Source organism: Salmo trutta, chromosome 3 (assembly GCF_901001165.1).
Source record: "Salmo trutta chromosome 3, fSalTru1.1, whole genome shotgun sequence".
In the NCBI taxonomy this organism is placed as follows: domain Eukaryota; kingdom Metazoa; phylum Chordata; class Actinopteri; order Salmoniformes; family Salmonidae; genus Salmo; species Salmo trutta.
The window spans coordinates 70504656-70528990 of record NC_042959.1 but is presented as its reverse complement, the minus strand read 5'-3'; the positions used below and the strand labels follow the sequence as shown (position 1 = coordinate 70528990).

The 24335-nt window shown below is 45.3% G+C and overlaps 1 protein-coding gene across 3 annotated transcripts; it reads right to left on the bottom strand.

Annotated features, from left to right (window-relative positions):
* Positions 1-1160: 1160 nt before the first annotated feature.
* On the bottom strand, positions 1161-24219 carry pbxip1b (pre-B-cell leukemia homeobox interacting protein 1b). Of its 3 annotated transcripts, none has more exons than XM_029746089.1 (11): positions 24057-24218; positions 10062-10144; positions 9804-9894; positions 5103-5164; positions 4573-4999; positions 4196-4432; positions 3945-3968; positions 3273-3325; positions 3043-3159; positions 2680-2914; positions 1161-2496 (listed from the first exon to the last, which is right to left on the bottom strand). In XM_029746089.1, exons 2-11 carry the CDS (start codon positions 10116-10118, stop codon positions 1247-1249), a joined length of 2553 nt encoding a protein of 850 aa, XP_029601949.1. In that variant the 5' UTR covers positions 10119-10144; positions 24057-24218; the 3' UTR covers positions 1161-1246. The 3 variants fall into 3 exon arrangements, with proteins under 3 accessions (XP_029601949.1, XP_029601955.1, XP_029601962.1); XM_029746095.1 differs by lacking the exon at positions 24057-24218 and adding an exon at positions 23922-23941; XM_029746102.1 differs by lacking the exon at positions 3945-3968 and having other exon boundaries at positions 24057-24219.
* Positions 24220-24335: the final 116 nt, after the last annotated feature.

Genomic DNA, 24335 nt, shown 5'->3' with positions numbered 1-24335 from the left:
GTGAATGCATACATTTTTTCCTGTACTGGTCCCCCACGGGAATCAAACCCACAACCTTGGCGTTGCAAACACCATGCTCTACCAACTGAGCCACACGGGACCACGTTCTCTTCTGCCGGCATGGCTAGACAGCACCTGCATAGGCACCACTAGTTAAAGTCTGCCCGTGGCTCCCCATCGCTGCTTGCTGGTCTCGCAATTCTTGTTCTCGCTGTCTCAACTCCTCTTCACTGTATTCCGGCTCAAATGATGTTAGTATGTAAAAGAACATTAAAAATATCTAGAGAAAATGATAAAGCGCTTTCTTCTGAAACTCAGTCTATTCTTGTTCTGAGAATTGAATTTCTCAATGCGAGAAATTGCCAAGAATCTGAAGATCTCGTACAGCGCGGTGTAATACTCCCTTCAAAGAACAGCGCAAACTGGCTCTAACCAGAATAGAAAGAGGAGTGGTAGGCCCCGGTGCACAACTGAGCAAGAGGACAAGTACATTAGAGTGTCTAGTTTGAGAAACAGATGCCTCACAAGTCCTCAACTGGTAGCTTCATTAAATAGTACCCGCAAAACACCAGTCTCAACGTCAACAGTGAAGAGGCGACTCCGGGATGTTGGCCTTCTAGGCAGAGTTCCTTTGTCCAGTGTCTGTGTTCTTTTGCCCATCTTAATCTTTTATTTTTATTGGCCAGTCTGAGATATGGCTTTTTCTTTGCAACTCTGCCTAGAAGGCCAGCATCCCGGAGTCGCCTCTTCACTGTTGACGTTGAGACTGGTGTTTTGCGGGTACTATTTAATGAAGCTGCCAGTTGAGGACTTGTGAGGTGTCTGTTTCTCAAACTAGACACTCTGTTTTCTAATAATCAATTTGCCTTTTAAAATGATAAACTTGGATTAGCTAACACAACGTGCCATTGGAACACAGGAGTGATGGTTGCTGATAATGGGCCTCTGTACGCCTATGTAGATATTCCATTAAAAATCAGCAGTTTCCAGCTACAATAGTAATTTACAACACTAACAATGTCTACATTGTATTTCTGAACAATTTGATTTTAATGGACAAAAAAAAAAGTGCTTTTCTTTCAAAAACAAGGACATTTCTAAATGACCCCAAACTTTTGAACGGTGGTCGTAATATATATATATATATTGCTCCTCCTAAATTCTACCTTGCAGCACATCCATCTATTTTCCTCCACCTCCATCTTTCCGCTCCTCCTGACATGCGTTGACTCCCTTTCTCACTCCATCACACCCATCTTCTCCCACTCCCCTTCCTCCACTTCTCCCTCTCTCCTCCCCCTGGAACTGAAAACCTGTTCATTGCCTCTTCCTCAAAGTCATCCATCTCCTCATCCTCCACCATATCCTCTAAGATGTCATCCACATCCTCCACAAAGTCCTTGAAGCGCATCTGGTCGTGAACGAACACTCCGTCACTGAAGAACTCCTTGGTTAGCTTACTGAGCTCCTCCCTCTTGGAGGCCTCCACCCCCACCCTCTCTGCCTTGACCAGGTAACCCAGGAGCAGGGCCTCAAACTCCGGCATGGTGACAGGGAGCAGCCCCTCTGCCTGGGCACAGGCCTCCACTGAACTGCAGTGGGTTTGAGGGTTGGGTTTGTGCTGCAGTCGTTCTCTCTGGTGACTCCAGTAGTCAGGTTGCTCAAGGGGGGGTCGGCGGTGGGTTTGGGGAGGGCCCTTTTCTCTCTTTCTCCTCTCTTTCTGCCCTTCCTTGGAGTAGTGGTGGTCCTTCTCGTACTTGTCATTCCCTCTGTCCTTTTTCCAGTTCGCACCGTTTCTCTCCTCCTTCAATCCTTCCATCTTTCTATTTCCATCAGACCACTCATTTTCTCTCCTGTTATCCTTACTCTTCCACTCCTTCTCTCCCTTCCACTCATCCCTGCCCTTATTCCAACCTCCTTTTCTTTGATTTTTCTCCTCTTTTCCATTCTTCTCTCCCTTCCACTCCTTCTCTCCCTTCCACTCATCCCTGCCCTTATTATAACCTCCTTTTCTTTGATTTTTCTCCTCTTTTCCATTCCGCTCATCCTTGCCTTTTTTCCACTCCTTGCTATCACTCCATCTTTCAGGTTTTTCCTTTTTCCAATCTTTCTCCACCTTCCAGTCTTTTTTCTCACTCTTCTCCTTCCATTCCATCTTGTTTCCTCTGTCCTTCCATGGTTCGCCCTCATTCCCTCTGCTAGATTTATCTTTCTTCCATTCTCCCTTCTTGTCTTCTTTCTTCTTCCACTCTTTCTCCTCTTTTCCTTCTTTCTCCGGGTCATATTTTCCACGTCTCCACTCTTTTTCTACCTTATAACCCTTCTTCCCTCCCTTATTCCAATCCGTCTTCTCTTCCTTCAACTCTTTTTTCTCTCCCTTCCCTGGTTTCTTGCCCTCTCTCTCTATCGTTCCGGCTGTGTTCTGGCTGTCATCCCCAGCTTGGCCAGAGGGGGGCAGGACAGAGGCAGAGACTGGAGGTGAAGCTGCTTCTTTGGCTAAGGAAAGAAATGAAGAGAATTAGACATTTTTGTGTTTGTGTGCATGTACATGTTGTGTGTGTGTGTGCTAGTTCAGTCACTGTGGCTATTAGTGTCACTAGCTAGCTCTTCAGCCCAGCTGAAGTACAGTATTGTAAATGATTGTAAATAGTATTTGAAGCCAGGTCTACTCCTAAGTACCTGTGCTGTGTTTTAGTTCAGTCACAGTGGCTCTGAGTGTCTCTAGATCCTTCTGTAAGACAGGAACAGACTCCAGCTCTCTCTTCATCCTCTCGTTCTCCTTCTGAAGGACAGGGAGCGACGTCATCTCTTTCTTCAGCCTACCGTGCTCCTTCTCCACCTCCTCCCTCTTCTTTCTCTCCTTCCCTCCATCCTCCGCCTCCTTCTGGGCTACTTTTAGCTCCTCTTTCTGTGCCTGATTTTTTTAAAAACAAAGACGACCCTTTGAGAATATAGACAGCACACACACACAGTTGTACATTAAGTCAGAAAGAAAGAGAGAGGGGGAGAGGAAGAGAGAGAGAGACACAGCGAGGGGCCTACCAGGAGTTGGGCTTGCAGTACAGCTATCTGTGGGTCTTCTTTAGCCAGTTTATTCAGTTGGTCTGTACTGTCAACATCTACAGGTGGTGGAAGAGGAACCTCAGGATTCAGCCATTCCTTTGATAACACACAGACAAACATTACACACACACACACACACACACACACACACACACTACCATTTGAATTTTGAAGTTAGAGGGGGATAAGATAGATCGATAGAGGCTGACCTGTTTTCCCACCACCTCTGTTTCTCTCAGCTCCCTGGCATCATAGTCCCCCTCTGGAAGGACAACAGCTGTTATAACGCATCACAAGACTGACACAGAATGTTACAAGGCATTATATCACAGTTATAACAAGTATAATGCATCATAAAGACAATGGAGACAACCACAGACATCATATGACATAATACATTGGGGACAATACACATCACTCTACACACAAACACTAGGATGCACCATCACCATGACAACAAAACACAAGGATGGAATGCAACACACAGTGCATCAGTGCATGTCAGGAGCTTCCTCATCAAAGCATTGAGAACCAACATGATGCATCAAAACACACTCAAACGGTGTCATGAGGATGGGCAGGAAACATTCACCTGCACAAAGCCCCCTCAGCATGCACACACACATTATCATTATCAACATGCACTTGTCATTTGTAATTGGCTAAGTAACCCTTCAGTTACACAGGGGAAAAAAAACTAAATCATTAAGCGAATATCAATTTCTAACATTCATTGAATAGTAATATTATATACAGTGTAGATCTAGAGAGAGCAGTGCATCTTGGGAAAGCATGGAGAGCACTGTCAACCAAGCATGTGAGTGTTAATCGCATAACACTCCTCTTTTCCTCTGGTACACACACACACACACACAACCTACCACCATCCAGGTCCATGAAGACACCTGTAGACATAATACAGTCTCAGATAGACCTTTATCTGTGACCACAACTTCCTTTAGACAAATCCCTTTAGTCTGATCAGTCATCATTATGTGAAGCACATTGTGTTACTGTCATAGAGAAGAGACAGGCACAGGTGACATACAGGTGTGTGTAGGTCATACACCGTTCACTTAAAGGTAACAATATTGTATGTTACCATGGTAACAGAAACTGCAGAGACACACACCTGAGAAGAAGATGGTTCCGAGGCCCAGCAGTATGACAGCTCCTAGGATGCACTTGTTGAGAGAGAAACCAGTCTCCTCTTGCTCCCTCTGCTGCGGAATCCGGAACTCCTCCTCCTCCTCCTCCTCTTCCTCTTCCCTTCCGATCCGCTCCAGAGCCGCCAGGAGAGACCCCCTCCTCCTCCTCACCCCTGACACCCCTTCCTCCTCCCCCACCACCTCTGCTTCCAGATGGGAGTCTGGCCCAGGGAGAAAGAGGGGACTTAGAACCACTGAACATTAGTTTTAAAGGGACAGTTCACACAAACTACATTTTAAGGCGAAGTGACAGTGAAGCTAATGTTGTTACGGTGCTCCAGACAGATGCCTTGTGTCTCACCTGTCTTGGCCCTGACCTCAGACAGATCAGACTCCTCCTCTTCCTGCCCAAGCCCCTCCTCATAATGATGATGCACATCCTGTATATACCCCTCCACTTCCTGTACAAGCCTCACCTCTTCCGGTGGCTCAGTGTTGAGCAGCAAGGCAGGGGGCTCTTCAAGGTCGGGGGAGGAGCTAATGTGGGTGTAGGAGTCAGAGAACGAATCAGGGTCAGAGATGGGAGGGGCTGGGTTCCCAGGGAGGCTTCTGGATTGGCTGTGTGTATCTGGGTCAAGGCCTGTGGGGGCGGGGACTTCTAACAGAGAGCTCGGAGGAGCAACACTAGCAGAGGTGGAGTCAAGGGCAGGGGTTGAGTCAGGGACAGGGTCAAAGGGAAGGTCATGGGTGTAATCCTTGTCTCTCTCTGGTTGTGTTTCCTGGGTCTCCTGGGGATGGATGTGAAACAACTGTTAGTGTCCAAGACCAGTCAGTGTTTCCTCTAGCTAGATATGATCCTAGGTGGGGTGTCATAAGAGATGGATCTCTAACCTGCTGTAGCTTCACAGAGTGAGACTCTTCAGCAGACACTGCATCCTCCCCAGACCTACTCTCTGATAGACAGACAGACAGACATGTTAGAGGTTAAGTAGTATAACAGTAGTAGTGCCTGTAGGTTATACTATTGCAGTTGCGACCCGTCATTCACGGCAGGGCAGAGCCCCACCTGTTTTGTATGTTATTTGACATTAATACGTTTCACATATCAGTTTGCAAACAATGAGTTAATAACGCTGCATGGTCTCTTTAGATTTCTTGAGTAACGCAGCTCCAAAATGCAGGTGTTTTTGCCTGGCTCAGCGCTTTCTGTGGTGGTGGGGCAGCCAGTGTAAAATACAGAGCGAAGGGGTTGGAAATGTTCTCTAGTTGGGTCGTGATTGGGTCAGTGTTCTGCCACTCATGGGGACACTATGTCAACGCAAAATCTACAGGCAGATTCTGCAGCAATGAAGGTCCACAAGAACACAGTGGCCTCCATCATTCAAAAATGGAAGAAGTTTGGAAACACCAAGACTATTCCTAGAACTGTCCGCCCGGCCAAACTGAGCAATCGGGGGAGAAAGGCCTGGTCAGGGAGGTGACCAAGAACCCGATGGTCACTTTGACAGCACTCCATAGTTCCTCTGTGGAGATGGGAGAACCTTCCAGAAGGACAACCATCTCTGCAGCACTCCAACAATCAGGCATTTATGGTAGAGTGGCCAAACCGAAGCCACTGCTCAGTTAAAGGCCTGGTTTGTTCTGGTTGTGTTTCATATTATGTTGTGCCCAACGGAAATTAATGGTAAATAATGTAGTGTCATTTTGTAGTCACTTTTATTGTAAATAAACACTTCAAAACACTTCTACATTCATGTGGATGCTACCATGATTATGGATAGTCCTGAATGAATCGTGAATAACGATGAGTCAGAAAGATAGACGCACAAATATCATACTCCCAAAACATACTAATCTCTCACCATTACAATAACAGGAGAGGTTAGCATTTTATATCATACCTCCACGACATGCTAATCTCTCACCATTACAACAACAGGAGTGGTTAGCATTTTATCTCATACCCCCAAGACATGCTAATCTCGCATTACAATAACAGGAGAGGTTAGCATTTTATATCATACCCCCACGACATGCTAATCTCTCACCATTACAAATACAGGAGAGGTTAGCATTTTATATCATACCCCCATGACATGCTAATCTCTCACCATTACAATAACAGGAGAGGTTAGCATTTTATATCATACCCCCACGACGTGCTAATCTCTCACCATTACAATAACAGGAGAGGTTAGCATTTTATATCATATCCCCACGACGTGCTAATCTCTCATCACAAATACAGGAGAGGTTAGCATTTTGTTTTTGGGGGGGGGGGGGGGGGGGGGGGGGTATTTGATCGTCTTATTTTCTCACAATTCATTCAGGACTATCCGTAATCTTGGCAGCTTCCACATTAATGGAGAAGTGTTCACAAACATATTATATTTTTATTTACAATACACATGACTTAAAATGATACAATTCATTAATTTACCATTTATTTCTAATGGCCAAATTTTTTTCTGAAACAACCAAAACAAACAGCAAATGCATCCAACAAGTATGTAGAGTCACACGCTTTATGTAATACTAAACGTTTGACTACCTTAATAGAGAAGTGAATTTGTTCCCTATACTAGGGGTACTATGTACAACAAGTGCTGTTATTTCTACACAGTTCACCCAATATGTATGAAAATACCCTCAAATCAAAGCTTGACAGTCTTTAACCTCATTTCAAATCCGGAGTACAGAGCCAAAACATTTCAATACTTTTGGTGCTCACTGTATGACTGGGTGTACCTGTAGGTTTCTCTGCAGCAGTATGACTGGGTGTACCTGTAGGGTTCTCTGCAGCAGTATGACTGGGTGTACCTGTAGGTTTCTCTGCAGCAGTATGACTGGGTGTACCTGTAGGGTTCTCTGCAGCAGTATGACTGGGTGTACCTGTAGGTTTCTCTGCAGCAGTATGACTGGGTGTACCTGTAGGTTTCTCTGCAGCAGTATGACTGGGTGTACCTGTAGGTTTCTCTGCAGCAGTATGACTGGGTGTACCTGTAGGGTTCTCTGCAGCAGTATGACTGGGTGTACCTGTAGGGTTCTCTGCAGCAGTATGACTGGGTGTACCTGTAGGTTTCTCTGCAGCAGTATGACTGGGTGTACCTGTAGGTTTCTCTGCAGCAGTATGACTGGGTGTACCTGTAGGTTTCTCTGCAGCAGTATGACTGGGTGTACCTGTAGGGTTCTCTGCAGCAGTATGACTGGGTGTACCTGTAGGTTTCTCTGCAGCAGTATGACTGGGTGTACCTGTAGGTTTCTCTGCAGCAGTATGACTGGGTGTACCTGTAGGTTTCTCTGCAGCAGTATGACTGGGTGTACCTGTAGGGTTCTCTGCAGCAGTATGACTGGGTGTACCTGTAGGGTTCTCTGCAGCAGTATGACTGGGTGTACCTGTAGGTTTCTCTGCAGCAGTATGACTGGGTGTACCTGTAGATTTCTCTGCAGCAGTATGACTGGGTGTACCTGTAGGTTTCTCTGCAGCAGTATGACTGGGTGTACCTGTAGGGTTCTCTGCAGCAGTATGACTGGGTGTACCTGTAGGTTTCTCTGCAGCAGTATGACTGGGTGTACCTGTAGGTTTCTCTGCAGCAGTATGACTGGGTGTACCTGTAGGTTTCTCTGCAGCAGTATGACTGGGTGTACCTGTAGGGTTCTCTGCAGCAGTATGACTGGGTGTACCTGTAGGGTTCTCTGCAGCAGTATGACTGGGTGTACCTGTAGGTTTCTCTGCAGCAGTATGACTGGGTGTACCTGTAGGTTTCTCTGCAGCAGTATGACTGGGTGTACCTGTAGGTTTCTCTGCAGCAGTATGACTGGGTGTACCTGTAGGGTTCTCTGCAGCAGTATGACTGGGTGTACCTGTAGGTTTCTCTGCAGCAGTATGACTGGGTGTACCTGTAGGTTTCTCTGCAGCAGTATGACTGGGTGTACCTGTAGGGTTCTCTGCAGCAGTATGACTGGGTGTACCTGTAGGGTTCTCTGCAGCAGTATGACTGGGTGTACCTGTAGGTTTCTCTGCAGCAGTATGACTGGGTGTACCTGTAGGTTTCTCTGCAGCAGTATGACTGGGTGTACCTGTAGGTTTCTCTGCAGCAGTATGACTGGGTGTACCTGTAGGTTTCTCTGCAGCAGTATGACTGGGTGTACCTGTAGGGTTCTCTGCAGCAGTATGACTGGGTGTACCTGTAGGTTTCTCTGCAGCAGTATGACTGGGTGTACCTGTAGGGTTCTCTGCAGCAGTATGACTGGGTGTACCTGTAGGTTTCTCTGCAGCAGTATGACTGGGTGTACCTGTAGGGTTCTCTGCAGCAGTATGACTGGGTGTACCTGTAGGGTTCTCTGCAGCAGTATGACTGGGTGTACCTGTAGGTTTCTCTGCAGCAGTATGACTGGGTGTACCTGTAGGTTTCTCTGCAGCAGTATGACTGGGTGTACCTGTAGGTTTCTCTGCAGCAGTATGACTGGGTGTACCTGTAGGTTTCTCTGCAGCAGTATGACTGGGTGTACCTGTAGGGTTCTCTGCAGCAGTATGACTGGGTGTACCTGTAGGTTTCTCTGCAGCAGTATGACTGGGTGTACCTGTAGGTTTCTCTGCAGCAGTATGACTGGGTGTACCTGTAGGTTTCTCTGCAGCAGTATGACTGGGTGTACCTGTAGGTTTCTCTGCAGCAGTATGACTGGGTGTACCTGTAGGGTTCTCTGCAGCAGTATGACTGGGTGTACCTGTAGGTTTCTCTGCAGCAGTATGTCTGGGTGTACCTGTAGGGTTCTCTGCAGCAGTATGACTGGGTGTACCTGTAGGTTTCTCTGCAGCAGTATGACTGGGTGTACCTGTAGGTTTCTCTGCAGCAGTATGACTGGGTGTACCTGTAGGGTTCTCTGCAGCAGTATGACTGGGTGTACCTGTAGGTTTCTCTGCAGCAGTATGACTGGGTGTACCTGTAGGTTTCTCTGCAGCAGTATGACTGGGTGTACCTGTAGGTTTCTCTGCAGCAGTATGACTGGGTGTACCTGTAGGTTTCTCTGCAGCAGTATGACTGGGTGTACCTGTAGGTTTCTCTGCAGCAGTATGACTGGGTGTACCTGTAGGTTTCTCTGCAGCAGTATGACTGGGTGTACCTGTAGGTTTCTCTGCAGCAGTATGACTGGGTGTACCTGTAGGTTTCTCTGCAGCAGTATGACTGGGTGTACCTGTAGGGTTCTCTGCAGCAGTATGACTGGGTGTACCTGTAGGGTTCTCTGCAGCAGTATGACTGGGTGTACCTGTAGGGTTCTCTGCAGCAGTATGACTGGGTGTACCTGTAGGGTTCTCTGCAGCAGTATGACTGGGTGTACCTGTAGGGTTCTCTGCAGCAGTATGACTGGGTGTACCTGTAGGTTTCTCTGCAGCAGTATGACTGGGTGTACCTGTAGGTTTCTCTGCAGCAGTATGACTGGGTGTACCTGTAGGTTTCTCTGCAGCAGTATGACTGGGTGTACCTGTAGGTTTCTCTGCAGCAGTATGACTGGGTGTACCTGTAGGTTTCTCTGCAGCAGTATGACTGGGTGTACCTGTAGGGTTCTCTGCAGCAGTATGACTGGGTGTACCTGTAGGTTTCTCTGCAGCAGTATGACTGGGTGTATCTTCATGGTGCTCTGTTCTCTCCTCTACAGGCCTCAGTGTCTCAGCAACAGTCTCCTGAGGCACACACATTATTTCATTGACCCATATGGTGACACATTAATCCCATTTGAAAAACAAATGTTCAAAACTCAAACTTTTGTAAACTCTGCAGTGCACACACACACACACACACACACACACACACACACACACACACACACTAAAGTGTGAAGAGAGCGTACCTCTGCTGTAAGGACAGTCCAGCTATTGCTGTTGGCAGCACCACCGCTGTCAGACATTACCCCCTCGTGGCTCTGTCCAGCACCTGCAAGTCATACACAGTACTTCAGCACAGGCTATAGATTGGCCTACAGTAGGCCAGTAATATTGAAAGCCTGGCCTCAAGGTCCACAGTTCTACTGGCTTTCATTCTTTCCTTCAACTGATTTAAACCTGGGAAACCAAGTGTGTGCATGTCATGGATGATTAAATTACATTGATTGATAGAGTAAGGGCCAGAGGGAGAGGAGAAAGGCAGCAGTACTGCAGAGAGGCCCCCAGGGCCTGAATAGTATTGCTATAGGCTTTATGTACAGATACTAAAAAGACTGTAAAAACACCAGGAAATCAGCTCCAAGAGATTTTAATTCAATAAGTCTGTTCTCAAGTATTCGCATGCATAACAGAGAGACACGTGGTTGTATACAAATGTAAGCAAGATTTGAAATTATTATTTTAGTCAAACATAGTGGCAAGAAAAAGTATGTGAACCCTTTGGAATTACCTGGATTTCTGCATAAATTGGTCATAACGTTTGATCTGATCTTCATCTAAGTCACAACAATAGACAAACAGTGTGCTTAAACTAATAACCACACAAATTATTGGATTTTTCTTGCCTATATTGAACACATAATTTAAACATTCAAAGTGTAGGTTTGAAAAGTATGTGAACTCCTAGGCTAATGACTTCTCCAAAAGCTAATTGGAGTCAGGAGTCAGCTAACCTGGAGTCCAATCACTGAGACGAGATTGGAGATGTTGGTTAGAGCTGCCTTGCCCTATAAAGAACACTCACAAAATTTGAGTTTGCTATTCACAAGAAGCATTGCCCAAAGTGAACCATGCCTCAAACAAATGAGATCTCAGAAGACCTAAGATTAAGAATTGTTGACTTGCAAAAATCTGGAAAAGGTTACAAAAGTATCTCTAAAAGCTTTGATGTTCATCAGTCCACGGTAAGACAAATTGTCTATAAATGGAGGAAGTTCAGCACTGTTGCTACTCTCCCTAGGAGTGGCCGTCCTGCAAAGATGACTGCAAGAGCACAGTGCAGAATGCTCAATGGAGGTTAAGAAAAGGTTAAGAATCCTAGTGTCAGCTAAAGACTTACAGAAATCTCTGGAACATCTGTTGACGAGTCTACGATACATAAAACACTAAACAAGAATGGTGTTCATGGGAGAACACCACGAAAGATGCCACTGCTGTACAAAAAAAAACATTGCTGCACGTCGGAAGTTCGCAAAAGGGCAGCTGGATGTTCCACAGCGCTACTGGCAAAATATTCTGTGGACAGATGAAACTACGGTTGAGTTGTTTGGAAGGAACACACAACACTGTGGAGAAATTAATGCACAGCACGCCAACATCAAAACCTCATCCCAACTGTAAAGTATGGTGGAGGGCGCATTATGGTTTGGGGCTGCTTGCTATCATTGACAGAAATTAATTCCCAAGCTTATCAAGACATTTTGCAGGAGAATGTTAGGCTGTCTGTCTGCCAATTGAAGCTCAACAGAAGTTAGGTGATGCAACAGGACAACAACCCAAAACACAGAAGTAAATCAACAATAGAATGGCTTAAACAGAAGAAAACACGCCTTCTGGAGTCGCCCAGTCAGAGTCCTGACCTCAACCCGATTTAGATGCTGTGGCATAACCTCAAGAGAGCAGTTCACACCAGACGTCCCAAGAATATTGCTGAATTGAAACAGTTTTGTAAAGAGGAATGGTCCAAAATTCCTCCTGACTGTTGTGCAGGTCTGATCCACAACTACAGAAAACGTTTGGTTGAGGTTATTGCTTCCAAAGGAGGGTCAAGCAGTTATTACATCCAAGGGTTCACATACTTTTCCCTACCTGCACTGTGAATGTTTACACGGTGTGTTCAATAAAGACATGAAAACGTATTGTTTGTGTGTTACAAGTTTAAGAATACTTTGTCTATTGTTGTGACCTAGATGAAGATCAGATCAAATTTTATGACCAATTTATGCAGAAATCCAGGTATTTCCAAAGGTTTCAGATACTTTTTCTTGCCACTGTATCTGTTTGGGCTTCTTACGGTCAATTTACAGTCTAAAACTATTTGTAATTTTGTTTCCGGCCCCCCGACCATCCGCTCATTGTCAGTATGCTACATTACAGTTCACTGTTCCACTTCTCATTCTGCTTCTGAAGGCCTTACAGAGTCAGTATGATACATTACAGTTCATCACTGTGGAGGCAGCAGTTAGCCTAGTGGCTATGAGCTTTGGGTCAGTAGCCGAAAGGTTGCTGGTTCGATTCTCTGACCTGACAAGGTAAAAACAAATCTGTCGATGTGCCCTTGAGCAAGGCACTTAACCCAAATTGCTCCTGTAAGTCGCTCTGGATAAGAGCATCTGCTAAATGTAAAAAAAAAACTACTGAAGGCCCTACAGCATCAGTACTGTTCCACTCCTCATTCTGCTACTGAAGGCCCTACAGCATCAGTACTGTTCCACTCCTCATTCAGCTACTGAAGGCCCTACAGCATCAGTACTGTTCCACTCCTCATTCTGCTACTGAAGGCCCTACAGCATCAGTGTGCTACAGTACTGTTCCACTCCTCATTCTGCTACTGAAGGCCCTACAGCATCAGTACTGTTCCACTCCTCATTCTGCTACTGAAGGCCCTACAGCATCAGTACTGTTCCACTCCTCATTCTGCCACTGAAGGCCCTACAGCATCAGTGTGCTGCAGTACTGTTCCACTCCTCATTCTGCCACTGAAGGCCCTACAGCATCAGTGTGCTACAGTACTGTTCCACTCCTCATTCTGCTACTGAAGGGCCTACAGCATCAGTGTGCTACAGTACTGTTCCACTCCTCATTCTGCTACTGAAGGGCCTACAGCATCAGTGTGCTACAGTACTGTTCCACTCCTCATTCTGCTACTGAAGGCCCTACAGCATCAGTACTGTTCCACTCCTCATTCTGCTACTGAAGGCCCTACAGCATCAGTGTGCTACAGTACTGTTCCACTCTTCATTCTGCTACTGAAGGCCCTACAGCATCAGTACTGTTCCACTCCTCATTCTGCTACTGAAGGCCCTACAGCATCAGTGTGCTACAGTACTGTTCCACTCCTCATTCTGCTACTGAAGGCCCTACAGCATCAGTGTGCTACAGTACTGTTCCACTCCTCATTTTGTTACTGAAGGCCCTACAGCATCAGTGCTGTTCGACTCCTCATTCTGCTACTGAAGGCCCAACAGCATCAGTGTGCTACAGTACTGTTCCACTCCTCATTCTGCTACTGAAGGCCCTACAGCATCAGTACTGTTCCACTCCTCATTCTGCTACTGAAGGGCCTACAGCATCAGTGTGCTACAGTACTGTTCCACTCCTCATTCTGCTACTGAAGGCCCTACAGCATCAGTATGCTACAGTACTGTTCCACTCCTCATTCTGCTACTGAAGGCCCTACAGCATCAGTACTGTTCCACTCCTCATTCTGCTACTGAAGGCCCTACAGCATCAGTGTGCTACAGTACTGTTCCACTCCTCATTCTGCTACTGAAGGCCCTACAGCATCAGTACTGTTCCACTCCTCATTCTGCTACTGAAGGCCCTACAGCATCAGTACTGTTCCACTCCTCATTCTGCTACTGAAGGCCCTACAGCATCAGTGTGCTACAGTACTGTTCCACTCCTCATTCTGCTACTGAAGGCCCTACAGCATCAGTGTGCTACAGTACTGTTCCACTCCTCATTCTGTTACTGAAGGCCCTACAGCATCAGTGTGCTACAGTACTGTTCCACTCCTCATTCTGCTACTGAAGGCCCTACAGCATCAGTACTGTTCCACTCCTCATTCTGCTACTGAAGGCCCTACAGCATCAGTACTGTTCCACTCCTCATTCTGCTACTGAAGGCCCTACAGCATCAGTACTGTTCCACTCCTCATTCTGCTACTGAAGGCCCTACAGCATCAGTGTGCTACAGTACTGTTCCACTCCTCATTCTGTTACTGAAGGCCCTACAGCATCAGTGTGCTACAGTACTGTTCCACTCCTCATTCTGCTACTGAAGGCCCTACAGCATCAGTACTGTTCCACTCCTCATTCTGCTACTGAAGGCCCTACAGCATCAGTGTGCTACAGTACTGTTCCACTCCTCATTCAGCTACTGAAGGCCCTACAGCATCAGTACTGTTCCACTCCTCATTCTGCTACTGAAGGCCCTACAGCATCAGTACTGTTCCACTCCTCATTCTGCTACTGAAGGCCCTACAGCATCAGTACTGTTCCACTCCTCATTCAGCTACTGAAGGCCCTACAGCATCAGTACTGTTCCACTCCTCATTCTGCTACTGAAGGCCCTACAGCATCAGTGTGCTACAGTACTGTTCCACTCCTCATTCTGCTACTGAAGGCCCTACAGCATCAGTACTGTTCCACTCCTCATTCAGCTACTGAAGGCCCTACAGCATCAGTACTGTTCCACTCCTCATTCTGCTACTGAAGGCCCTACAGCATCAGTGTGCTACAGTACTGTTCCACTCCTCATTCTGCTACTGAAGGCCCTACAGCATCAGTACTGTTCCACTCCTCATTCTGCTACTGAAGGCCCTACAGCATCAGTACTGTTCCACTCCTCATTCTGCTACTGAAGGGCCTACAGCATCAGTACTGTTCCACTCCTCATTCTGCTACTGAAGGCCCTACAGCATCAGTACTGTTCCACTCCTCATTCTGCTACTGAAGGCCCTACAGCATCAGTATGCTCCAGTACTGTTCCACTCCTCATTCTGTTACTGAAGGCCCTACAGCATCAGTGTGCTACAGTACTGTTCCACTCCTCATTCTGCTACTGAAGGCCCTACAGCATCAGTACTGTTCCACTCCTCATTCTGCTACTGAAGGCCCTACAGCATCAGTACTGTTCCACTCCTCATTCTGCTACTGAAGGCCCTACAGCATCAGTACTGTTCCACTCCTCATTCTGCTACTGAAGGCCCTACAGCATCAGTACTGTTCCACTCCTCATTCAGCTACTGAAGGCCCTACAGCATCAGTACTGTTCCACTCCTCATTCTGCTACTGAAGGCCCTACAGCATCAGTGTGCTACAGTACTGTTCCACTCCTCATTCTGCTACTGAAGGCCCTACAGCATCAGTACTGTTCCACTCCTCATTCTGCTACTGAAGGCCCTACAGCATCAGTACTGTTCCACTCCTCATTCTGCTACTGAAGGCCCTACAGCATCAGTACTGTTCCACTCCTCATTCAGCTACTTAAGGCCCTACAGCATCAGTACTGTTCCACTCCTCATTCTGCTACTGAAGGCCCTACAGCATCAGTACTGTTCCACTCCTCATTCTGCTACTGAAGGCCCTACAGCATCAGTACTGTTCCACTCCTCATTCAGCTACTGAAGGCCCTACAGCATCAGTACTGTTCCACTCCTCATTCTGCTACTGAAGGCCCTACAGCATCAGTGTGCTACAGTACTGTTCCACTCCTCATTCTGCTACTGAAGGCCCTACAGCATCAGTACTGTTCCACTCCTCATTCTGCTACTGAAGGCCCTACAGCATCAGTACTGTTCCACTCCTCATTCTGCTACTGAAGGCCCTACAGCATCAGTACTGTTCCACTCCTCATTCTGCTACTGAAGGCCCTACAGCATCAGTGTGCTACAGTACTGTTCCACTCCTCATTCTGTTACTGAAGGCCCTACAGCATCAGTGTGCTACAGTACTGTTCCACTCCTCATTCTGCTACTGAAGGCCCTACAGCATCAGTACTGTTCCACTCCTCATTCTGCTACTGAAGGCCCTACAGCATCAGTGTGCTACAGTACTGTTCCACTCCTCATTCAGCTACTGAAGGCCCTACAGCATCAGTACTGTTCCACTCCTCATTCTGCTACTGAAGGCCCTACAGCATCAGTACTGTTCCACTCCTCATTCTGCTACTGAAGGCCCTACAGCATCAGTACTGTTCCACTCCTCATTCAGCTACTGAAGGCCCTACAGCATCAGTACTGTTCCACTCCTCATTCTGCTACTGAAGGCCCTACAGCATCAGTGTGCTACAGTACTGTTCCACTCCTCATTCTGCTACTGAAGGCCCTACAGCATCAGTACTGTTCCACTCCTCATTCTGCTACTGAAGGCCCTACAGCATCAGTACTGTTCCACTCCTCATTCTGCTACTGAAGGCCCTACAGCATCAGTGTGCTACAGTACTGTTCCACTCCTCATTCTGTTACTGAAGGCCCTACAGCATCAGTGTGCTACAGTACTGTTCCACTCCTCATTCTGCTACTGAAGGCCCTACAGCATCAGTACTGTTCCACTCCTCATTCTGCTACTGAAGGCCCTACAGCATCAGTACTGTTCCACTCCTCATTCTGCTACTGAAGGCCCTACAGCATCAGTACTGTTCCACTCCTCATTCTGCTACTGAAGGCCCTACAGCATCAGTGTGCTACAGTACTGTTCCACTCCTCATTCTGCTACTGAAGGCCCTACAGCATCAGTACTGTTCCACTCCTCATTCTGCTACTGAAGGCCCTACAGCATCAGTACTGTTCCACTCCTCATTCTGCTACTGAAGGCCCTACAGCATCAGTACTGTTCCACTCCTCATTCTGCTACTGAAGGCCCTACAGCATCAGTACTGTTCCACTCCTCATTCAGCTACTGAAGGCCCTACAGCAGCAGTACTGTTCCACTCCTCATTCTGCTACTGAAGGCCCTACAGCATCAGTGTGCTACAGTACTGTTCCACTCCTCATTCTGCTACTGAAGGCCCTACAGCATCAGTACTGTTCCACTCCTCATTCAGCTACTGAAGGCCCTACAGCATCAGTACTGTTCCACTCCTCATTCTGCTACTGAAGGCCCTACAGCATCAGTGTGCTACAGTACTGTTCCACTCCTCATTCTGCTACTGAAGGCCCTACAGCATCAGTACTGTTCCACTCCTCATTCTGCTACTGAAGGCCCTACAGCATCAGTACTGTTCCACTCCTCATTCTGCTACTGAAGGGCCTACAGCATCAGTACTGTTCCACTCCTCATTCTGCTACTGAAGGCCCTACAGCATCAGTACTGTTCCACTCCTCATTCTGCTACTGAAGGCCCTACAGCATCAGTATGCTCCAGTACTGTTCCACTCCTCATTCTGCTACTGAAGGCCCTACAGCATCAGTGTGCTACAGTACTGTTCCACTCCTCATTCTGCTACTGAAGGCCCTACAGCATCAGTATGCTACAGTACTGTTCCACTCCTCATTCTGCTACTGAAGGCCCTACAGCATCAGTATGCTACAGTACTGTTCCACTCATCATTCAGCTACTGAAGGCCCTACAGCATCAGTACTGTTCCACTCCTCATTCTGCTACTGAAGGCCCTACAGCATCAGTGTGCTACAGTACTGTTCCACTCCTCATTCTGCTACTGAAGGCCCTACAGCATCAGTGTGCTACAGTACTGTTCCACTCCTCATTCTGCTACTGAAGGCCCTACAGCATCAGTACTGTTCCACTCCTCATTCTGCTACTGAAGGCCCTACAGCATCAGTGTGCTACAGTACTGTTCCACTCCTCATTCTGCTACTGAAGGCCCTACAGCATCAGTGTGCTACAGTACTGTTCCACTCCTCATTCTGCTACTGAAGGCCCTACAGCATCAGTACTGTTCCACTCCTCATTCAGCTACTGAAGGCCCTACAGCATCAGTACTGTTCCACTCCTCATTCTGCTACTGAAGGCCCTACAGCATCAGTATGCTACAGTACTGTTCCACTCCTCATTCTGTTACTGAAGGCCCTACAGCATCAGTATGCTACAGTACTGTTCCACTCCTCATTCTGCTACTGAAGGCCCTACAGCATCAGTACTGTTCCACTCCTCATTCTGCTACTGAAGGCCCTACAGCATCAGTATGCTACAGTACTGTTCTACTCCTCATTCTGTTACTGAAGGCCCTACAGCATCAGTACTGTTCCACTCCTCATTCTGCTACTGAAGGCCCTACAGCATCAGTATGCTACAGTACTGTTCCACTCCTCATTCTGTTACTGAAGGCCCTACAGCATCAGTATGCTACAGTACTGTTCCACTCCTCATTCAGCTACTGAAGGCCCTACAGCATCAGTACTGTTCCACTCCTCATTCTGCTACTGAAGGCCCTACAGCATCAGTGTGCTACAGTACTGTTCCACTCCTCATTCTGCTACTGAAGGCCCTACAGCATCAGTATGCTACAGTTTTGTTCCACTCCGCCTTCTGCTGCTTAAACTCCTCATTTACATCCTGTTTTTACATGCACATGAAGTGTGTGTGTGTGTTCATGAAGTGCACACTCCTGTGAGTGTATTCAGTCCTTCATTGGTAGTAGTGTGTGTTGCTAGCATTGTGGCTACCCTGGCTTCTGACTGGCTGACGCATGCTTTGGCAGAGACAGGGGTTACTATGGCTCGGGCCATTGTAGAATTAGTAGAACAGACATTCCCAAAGGAGCAGTGGATTGGCCTACACCAGGAGCCATATTAGGTGCATGAAGGCCCAGTATTTATTTAATGTTCGATTAATTGATGCCAACCACAACCTATTTTATTGTGCCTTTCTCAAAGTTCTACTATACATGCACAAAATGGCAAATTCTATTGTCATTCGGTGGATGGTGGATTTGAGAGAGCTAGTCCATTCTAGTCATTGTGATTCTATGTCTGGCCAGGCAGTGCAGGAGGCACCTTCACTCAGGATGAAATTACTGGAGCAGAAACCAACTGACTGAAAATACTGGACTGGGTTATAAAACGGCGCAATAAACTGCATACATGCATTAGTACGTTTATTGAAAGCCTAGATAAAAGTGTCCTGTCTACTTCCAAAAGTATGTTCTTCTATTACATTGGACTTTCTAGGCTACTTCCAACACGGGTTATTATTGTCATTGTGTCTGACACCATCTTCAATCATGCCACTTCTGTCAGATCAGTGCATGACACACTTTAGTCCCCCATGTCTCTCTGTCCCACAGTCATTTAGGTCTTCTAATCAGGCTCTTCCCATGAGAGGCCTGTTGAACGTCGCCTAGGGCCAATGGAGCATTGTGGAGCATATCGTGGAATGACTTAAATATAGATATTAGCCTAGCTAAATATAGAGCTAATGAGATAGACGCCAAGACAGAGAGAGCGAACAGTGCCCTGGTAAATCAATCAAACATGCGCACGCATTCTGAAGGAGCGACACTGTCTCAACTGTGGAGCATTTAAAGAGGCAGTGGCGACCCGTCATATACAAATAACACATATATACACACATGTATTTTTTTGCATGTTATTTTGGCATTAATGTCAGTTTGCAAACAATCATTGAGTTAATAAAGCCGCATAGTCTCTTTTTTGCTTTCTTGAGTAAGGCAGCTCCAAAATGCAGGTGTCTCATGGGGACACTAAGTCACCACAAAATCTACGGGTAGAGCTTGAAAATTCAAGTCTCTTGGGTGCCCATCCAAGAAGGCTCAAGGTCTTTGGCCACAGATAAAATGTCTTCAAATCACATGTCTACCGAAACTTTGATTGGACTGATCATGTCAACATCATACTTTCAATGTCCTAGCTAGCAGTAAAAATCATGAACCAAGTCAACAATCTACTGGCAAATCCTTTCAATACTTGTCATATGAAGAGAAATTATACATAAAATGTATCGTTGCTCATCGGTAATTGGACAAACATTACACAACAATTTGGAAATGTCAAATTCAACAATGAGTGGTTTGGAAGGAATCAGTGGCTAACTGCAAACATTGCAAAGCAATCACTAGCCTGCTATTCAGTGGAAAGGGTGTGTAGTCCAAGTCTGGGTTTAAGGGTCTCTTTTCCAAGCTTCAAAGGATAAACATTCAAACACCATGGGCCACAAAAGGGTGAATACATTAGCCATGCTGTCAACCCAGACTTCTACAGCATTCAAAACAACTGGAAACTCGGAACTGGGAAATCTCAGACTTCAGTGAGTTTCAGACAACTGGGAACACGTTAAAAAAAACGAGCTCTGACTGGGAAAATACGTTTTGAACAGTCATCCAACTCTAAATAACAAGTCAGGACTTGTGCCTCTTTCTAGAAAGTACCATAAATCTAGAGAATGCCAGACTTTGATGACAAAGTTTGATGACAGAAATTGCCCACGAAGGACCGCTGCGCCACCTTCCTGTTCAAGTGAGCACAACACAACAAGGTGAGTCCAAAAATGTATTGTTTGCTGCTGCATAAATGTAATATTCCAGGGAGATATGTATACTATAGCTAAGAAAGTGATATGTTGTGTAGTAAACTGTTAGTAGCCCATGTGCCTCACCCTAATAATTTGGTCCCTGTCCCCCTCATAATTAAAACATATATATTTTACCTTTATTTAACTAGGCAAGTCAGTTAAGAACAAATTCTTATTTTCAATGACGGCCTAGGAACAGTGGGTTAATTCCCTTGTTTAGGAGCAGAACAATTTTTTCTACCTTGTCAGCTCGGGGATTTGAACTTGAAACCTTTCGGTTACTGATCCAACGCTCTAACCACTACAGGCAGTTACCTGCCGCCCTGTTCTGTACTGTTCTGACTTGGTGGTGCACATGTAGCCTATAGCCATGTTTTAGAGAAACGTAATCATCAAATATTGTAAGAGCTTTCATTGTCTGCGTATATGCCCCCTTTATTTTTCTCATGGTTTTCTCCCTATACACCAAGTCAGAACCGGAGGAACAGCCCATGTTCTGAATTCTGTCGCTGTACATTTCAAAAGTGCTGAACAAAGTTATATTGACTATGTCCATCCTTGCTCACTCATTATTGTATTAATTGAAATTATGGAATGCTTCTTATCCGCTTGTTGTCCCATTATGACACAGTTAGTACATCTCAATTGTCAGTAGAAACCACATTTGTTTTAAAACTTCTTAGGAATAGCCCCCTTTTGTTCAATTTTCACCTAAATGACCAACCAAAATCTAACTAAGGATATGCATATTATTGGTACCATTTGAAAGAAAACACTTTGATATTTGTGGAAATGTGAATTGAATGTAGGAGAATATAAACACAATAGATCTGGTAGAAGAAAATACAAAGGAAAAACAACAACCGGTCTTCTACCACCATCTTTGAAATGGAAGAGAAAGGTCACAGTTGTAGCTATCACTGGTTGTTATTCCGATAGTGTCCACAAGACGGCAGCAGTGTATCTGCAAAGTCCCTAGGTACATTTGGGCAAATCATGAAGGAGACGTTCACATTCATATAACACTTTTCTGCAAGAATATCGTCAAATCTGTATACTTGGACTTGATTTAGCTTTCCAAGTATTAGTAGCCATATTATACATTCAACATTTGCAAAACAACCAGTTTTCATAACTGTGAATATCCTTATAATTTTTGTCCAATATGAAAAGGGATGCTGTCGTACAAGGTTAGTAGCTACATTTTACGACAAATACATGGAAAAGCCCAGCTCATTGGCTATCTAGCTGGCCTTGTTTGACCCCGATTGGTGCTTATTTGACAAAGATACAGTAGTTCAAGTGATGACCACCCGCGTCATCGGCGTGCCATTAAGGCATAGCACTCTGACCAAATATGGTGTCCTATAGGATATACTACACCCCTAACGATATAGTGAAGTCTTGTTACCTTCTAGGATCTCTGAGGAATACATATGAACGTGATTTGACTCATTCTAACAACGTTTAGGATGAGATTTTCACAGATTCCTTTCTTTGCAAATGGAACGAGTGGAAATACAAAATTGATCATGCATGCTATATGGACCTTTTTAGGACATGAAAAAGGATTTTATCTAACAAAAGGACATGTTATCTCTGGGACCCTTTGGATGATAAATCAGAGCAAAATTTCAGAATGTAAGTACACATTCCACCTTCAGAGGTGAATTCATCAAACCTATTGCCGGTGAAAAAAGTGTTTTGTTGTTAGGAGCTCTCCTCAAACAATAGCATGCCATTTTTTCGCAGTAATAGCTACTGTAAATTGGACAATGCAGTTATATTAAGAAGAATTTAAGCTTTCAGCCGATATAAGACACTTATTATGTATACATCTGGCCCTTCCTTGGACACTGTTAACTAACCTCTCCTTCCGTGGCCTCCAACTGCAAGTAAAACTAAATGCATGCTCTTCAAAATGATTGCTGCCCACACCTGCCCGCCCGTCCAGCATCACTACTCTGGACGGTCCTGACTTAGAATATGTGGACAACTACAAATACCTAGGTGTCTGGTTGGACTGTAAACTCTCCTTCCAGACTCACATTAAGCATATCCAATCCAAAATTAAATCTAGAATCAGCTTCCTATTTCGCAAAAAAGCATCCTTCACTGATGCTGCCAAACATACCCTCATAAAACTGACTATCCTACCGATCCTTGACTTCAGCGTTGTCATTTACAAAATAGCCTCCAACACTCTACTCAGCAAATTGGGTGCAGTCTATCACATGATTTACAACTGTACCGTTGACGGGGACGCTGATCCTTAAGCAAGTCAGCCAAATCAGCTATGTTTTTATAAAAGACAGTAAATGAGGCTGAATTAACTGTCGCTGCCAGACAAGACTCCACTGATAGCCAGGTGTAGCAGTGGTAAGGATTCATTCCATGGTGCTGAAAAGAAAGCACCACTATAGTGCAATTAATGTATTGTTGAGATGTAAATCTTGGTGGGGCAATATATATATATATATATATATATATATATATATATATATATATATATATATATGTTAAAATAGCCACTGTAAATGTTCTCTAGACCTATAGTAAGTAGCCTATAATTCTATATAAAATAAATCTAGCTTGTTTAAAGAAAAAAAACATTTGTAAAAATGTGGTGTCAATGAAAGATACCCTCATTCTTCCGTACTCGACAATGAAATGGATCATGTCTAGAAGGGATACAGCTTTTGTCAAATTCAAGTCAAAAGTTGCATTTTAGCTAACTCCTAAACCTTTTCCTGATCTTAACCTAGTTCACCTAACCTGCTATTTTCATTCGCCTAACCTGCTGCGTAAATTATCTTAAACCTGCTACGAAAAGTCAATTTAGACTAAAACTGTATCCCTTCTAGACAAAACCTCTGAAGTGGTGTATTCATTTGGCAGCCGTGGAGCTCCCGACAGAGTAGCGAACTTCTGACACACTCTTGACCCATCAACTTCACAAATTAACAAACGCATCGGCGCCAGTGGTAGTACACTTGGCCTATACAGGCGTCCACTGCAAACTGCACTTTTTCCTCTTTATATTTGCTTAAATAGGCCTGGGTAATAGAGAACGATGTGCTTTGAAACGAGTTTCTCTCATTCTCTTTAATCTGAAACGACATTTATTTTTGCGTTGTCACATGCTTCTTCCGTCTGTGTGCCAACAGCCTATTATATATATCTTTATCTGTCTCGGCGAAAGAAAATGACCAAAAATGGTCGCAACGCTACACTGCTGGCCTTGTCTAGTCGATGCTAGGCTGTAAAATGTTTAAACAAGTGTTCAACCTAAGCCTGGCAGTGAATCATCGCTCCCTGACACCTAATTTGCATGTTAGCCATCTCCGTGTCGACAAAGAAGGTGTGTACTCTGAAATGTCAACAACTGTCACACCGCATCTCCACTGATGAACCATGACAAAATTATCATAATCGAGTGCAACATTGTGACCATCGGTGGCAACACAATATAGAACTAAATAATACTGAAACTTTACTACATCCGTATAAAATATGTACTATTCAATTAAAGATAAAACTTATCTGCCAACCTACTATGAAAAACTTGAATCCCGTCCACCGAAAATCCAGATAGTTACTTTAACCTCTGTCGAAAACCAGGAAACAGTAACATCTAACGACAAAATGGTAACAAGAACAAAGTAACATTACATTTTCTACTCCACTTACCTCTGAACGCGTTGTTTTCCTTATAAATGGCAATTGTGTATCAATCCCTTTCTACCAAATTAATTAAATGCATCCAATTTCGGAACTTGGAAGAGTCTCTTTGAAGCTTGCATGAGCCACGCTCTCTTGTCCAACCGGTAAGGACATTCTCTGACGTCCCACCCCTCCTTGCCCATCTCGCCAATGATCATCGCTCTCTCGTGTCGCTCAATGGGCAAACTTTCAGATTGATTGACACACGCAGGTGATAAGAGTGGGTATGCAAAATATACCATACGC